This window comes from Atta colombica, unplaced genomic scaffold (assembly GCF_001594045.1).
Source record: "Atta colombica isolate Treedump-2 unplaced genomic scaffold, Acol1.0 scaffold92, whole genome shotgun sequence".
Lineage (NCBI taxonomy): Eukaryota > Metazoa > Arthropoda > Insecta > Hymenoptera > Formicidae > Atta > Atta colombica.
This window is the reverse complement of record NW_017259586.1, coordinates 1,524,430-1,528,430: the sequence shown is the minus strand read 5'-3', so window position 1 is coordinate 1,528,430 and position 4,001 is coordinate 1,524,430. Positions and strand designations below refer to the sequence as shown.

At 30.5% G+C, this 4,001-nt stretch overlaps 1 protein-coding gene across 1 annotated transcript; it reads right to left on the bottom strand.

The window, feature by feature from the left end:
- Positions 1 to 1,388: 1,388 nt before the first annotated feature.
- Positions 1,389 to 3,693, bottom strand: LOC108693576 (troponin C-like). Its single transcript, XM_018202594.1, has 5 exons — positions 3,601 to 3,693; positions 3,254 to 3,281; positions 3,043 to 3,186; positions 2,702 to 2,953; positions 1,389 to 1,896 (listed from the first exon to the last, which is right to left on the bottom strand). Exons 1-5 carry the CDS (start codon positions 3,601 to 3,603, stop codon positions 1,862 to 1,864), a joined length of 462 nt encoding a protein of 153 aa, XP_018058083.1. The 5' UTR covers positions 3,604 to 3,693; the 3' UTR covers positions 1,389 to 1,861.
- Positions 3,694 to 4,001: the final 308 nt, after the last annotated feature.

Genomic DNA, 4,001 nt, shown 5'->3' with positions numbered 1-4,001 from the left:
TTTTTAATTTATCAGTGTGAAATTGTGTATAATATGCAATATGAAGACAAGAGATTATTATCTTATCCATATTATTATATTTATACAATATCGACTTCATTATGTGGTGAAATTGTATTATATGATGATGCTTGAGTTCATTGATTGTAAAAAGAAATATAAGATCAATATAAAATCATAGATTGGATCATTGAACACAAAGTTACAATTCTGATTTCAATGACTCTGACAAATAATTATGCTCTTAGCGAAATCCGAGTCCTCTGTTTAATAAATGGGTCGACCATTTTCACGCAAAACAGATTAGTCCACGACGACGACGTGAGAATCGCGATATAATTCCATTTCAGGTACCTGATTTGGTAACGTTTCTCACAGCATGATTACATACGCGACGTTATTGCTGTACTTATTATTACGTGATTCATTTTCAGAACGGAAATGCCACTGGGCAGACAGTTAGTGATCGGTGTGAACGATTGCGAGCATTTATTTTAGTCGCGTGAGTCTATTTTTACTCGTCATCACGTTTTGTTCCATATAACATGCGTATCCTATCATATTTAAAAAATTAAAAAGGTTTTAACGAAAGTAATAAAAATTTTTATAAAAATGAATTTGCGCATAATTAAGACGATATATATATATATGTGGTTTGTAATTAAAATCGTTCTCTTTCTATTTCTCTCTCTCTCTCTCTCTCTCTCTCTCTCTCTCTCTCTCTCTCTCTCAACGAGAGAATAATTAATAATTACAATATTTTGATTAATTTTGTAGATACGCAATTGCATGAAAATATAAGAATAGAAAAATTAAATTTTTTACAAATTTAAAATTATAATAATTCTTCTTCGATAAATACTTTTTATAAAACTAAATACAAAACGTGATAACTTTTGTCAGGTTTTATTTTAAGAAAATATAATTATTAATTCTGCAAATATTTATATAAATATATATATATTTATTAGTAAAAGTTATATGTAATAACGTTCATTAAGTACGATATGGCATTTATTTCGATAATTGTTTATTAAACGTATGAAATGATTTAGTAATTTTTGAAAATAAATAATACTAAAAACAAGAGTATTTTTTATGAAAAATTATTTGTTTCTGGAAATTACTAAATCATCAATAAAATAATATTATAATTATTCTGAATCTAATCATGTTACAGCATTGCATAAATAATATTTAAAAAATGATAAAAGAAAATTCAAGAAATTATAATTTCTTGAAAGATTCTTGTTTGTTGGGATCTTGATGTCAAGACTTACAAAGTCAATAGTGCCTCGCATACTTGAACACGGTGTACTACTTTGTGCACCGGGAAATGTCATTCAGGGGCAAAATACTCACGCGTAAAAAGAAATCACTATACAATATTTATGTAGATGTACTTAATAATTTAATAACTTATACATATAACGTTACATTGGACCTTTTAGGTAATACTTTCACATGTAAACTCATAATGATATTCATAGAGTAGGAAATTAAAACTTTCTTCGCGATGTCTAGAGATAATTACGTTGGAGCTTTGCATGATACTCGTTTTGATGATGATATTCATTACTTTATAAACGCTGTTTCGATTTATTCAACGCACTTCGGGATTTCCATTGCTTCTGGCATTGACTTAAACCGTTTAGAAACACTACGATCTTCACCTTGTACGAGGAAAGTTAGCCAAGGATGATCATAAACGTCCAATTTTCCGCTTGACCGTAATTTAGTGGTTTGCAAAAGCGCGTGCCTGGATGATGAAGAAGGAAATGCTCTCTCTGACAAGCGTTGCCAATTGCGCAGCTAACAACCAGCCTCCGAGTGCCCATCTTCATTACCAGCTCCGGTTGCCTTAGTCGTCGCCTCCCGTCATGACTTCCATAAACTCTGAAAGCGGCGCAAAACGCGGGTGTTAGCGTAATCAGGCGACGCTTCGTATTTCCGGAGGCTACAAACTTGGCGAACTACCCAAGGCGAGAGACTTATTGAACATTCGATCGACTTTGCTATTAGTGTGGTTATGTTAAGTTTCATTGACGTTGACATGCACGAAATGAATTTACTTGACTCGCTTCGTAATTTAAGCTCATTTTAAATGAACTACTTGGCTTGCGAAGCGTATCATATATTATCGTATCTCGCAAATAAACGTATGTTAAGTGCATCTAGAGAAATTTCTTAAATATGTTATTTTTAATGCCATAAGATTTTGACTTTTTAAATATGCTGTATAATTTTTCACGACATTAATAATGATAAGTCAGCTAGGATAGGATTATAATATCGAATTGAATAAAAGCTTTTTTTATAATTTAACATATTTTTTAATGATATCAATTTTGAAAAACGTAAAAGATAGCGTTATATTTTATTAAACTAATTTGAAATTTTCGCTTCAAAAATTTACTAATGAATTTAATATAAATCTCTTTAATAAATTAATATGTGAGATTGTTAATTTTAATTACTGATATTTAATTACTGATATTTGTTTCATTATGAATATATTTTGTTAAAAAATAAACTATTTAATAAAAAATAAGTAATCAAAGTTTATTTTTTATTAAAAAGTAATTTTACAGTTAGTTGAAAAAGAAGTTTTAAAAGTCTATCTAAATAATGGCGTTTTAATTTTCGAGATTAATATAATCAACGCTGCGAAATAATAAAAGAAAGATAATAATAAAGATACCGTCAAAGTCGAGCGTTCCTGATCCATCAGCATCGATTTCTTCAATCATTAGATCGAGTTCTTCTGGTGACAGCTTGTCATCGAGTTCGTGAAGGATGTCGCGAAAAACAGCGGTAGTTATATAGCCGTTGCCCTCTTTGTCATACAGCCGGAATGCTTCGCGTAATTCTTGCTGCATCGCTTCCGTATCTTCTTCTACCAAGAATCTAGCAGCCAGCGTACAGAATTCTTCGAACTCGAGTTCTCCGGAACCTAGAAAAATATACTACCAGTAGAAAAATATATGTATTGAAAAACCGTTAAGAAAATATAATCGACGCAAGATCGACAATTTTACTTACCATCTTCATCGACTTCACTAATGATTTCCTGCAGCGTGTTTTCGCTGAGCTCGTGACCCAACATGGTCAATATTGTGCCTACCATATTTGTACCGATACTGCCTTTCTTTTGCTGATCGAAAGCATTGAAGGCATTCTTCAACACTGTAAAACGAAATTTTATATTATTCTAAATGTTTTTTATTGTATTATTATAAAAAGATATACTTACGGGCTATCTGGTCCTTATTTAGATCTTCCTGAAAAATATAACAGATATTTAATTATAAATATACAGATATTTAATTATAATTACAAAGACTGTTAATTTACAAATATAAAATTTTAGTATATAATAAATTAAATAAATTTACGCAAAAACCAAATTAATTTTTAATTATATCTGCTATCAATTTTTAAGCTTGCATACTTATTGAATTATTGTATTTCTATTTAATTTAATGTTCAATTTATTATTATGAGTTTTATTTATTCATTTAATTTTTACTATAAGAACTTTTTGCTATGAGAATTAAGATTTGACAAATTATTTCCGCGTTTATCGAAAGTATAACTTGCCATTGCAAGATGATAACTATATGCGTTACTCGTGGTACGTTGGGTCGGATGGTTTATCCGGGTCTGCACCAGATTCTGACGATAGACTTCTGTTTTAAGTGTTTTTAACGATGATCTTCTGGCACGTGATTGATCAGGTAAAACCTACATCCCAAGTCTAGCGGTTTTCAAATTCATCGAGGACGTTCTCCCCACTTTATTTTCTTAGATACGTTTTACCTAATTATGCAGAACTCGCGGCAACACCTTTAATTTAATTTCAAAAATCTTCCTAGTGGATTTCTAGTCATATGTTCGATTTGTCAACAACTGCCTTAAATATTATAACATTCCTACAAAATTAATGCGAACATGTCGCACGCGATTCATTTTGAAAAATTATGGCGATGGCAAATTATTAA

Bases quoted from the DNA above. Each gene is read 5' to 3' on its own strand.
- LOC108693576 (XM_018202594.1), bottom strand. The intron at 2,954-3,042 runs GTAAGTAAAATT...ATATTTTTCTAG, and splicing joins TAGTGAAGTCGATGAAGATG to GTTCCGGAGAACTCGAGTTC. The intron at 1,897-2,701 runs GTATCTTTATTA...CGCCGCTTTCAG, and splicing joins AGGAACGCTCGACTTTGACG to AGTTTATGGAAGTCATGACG.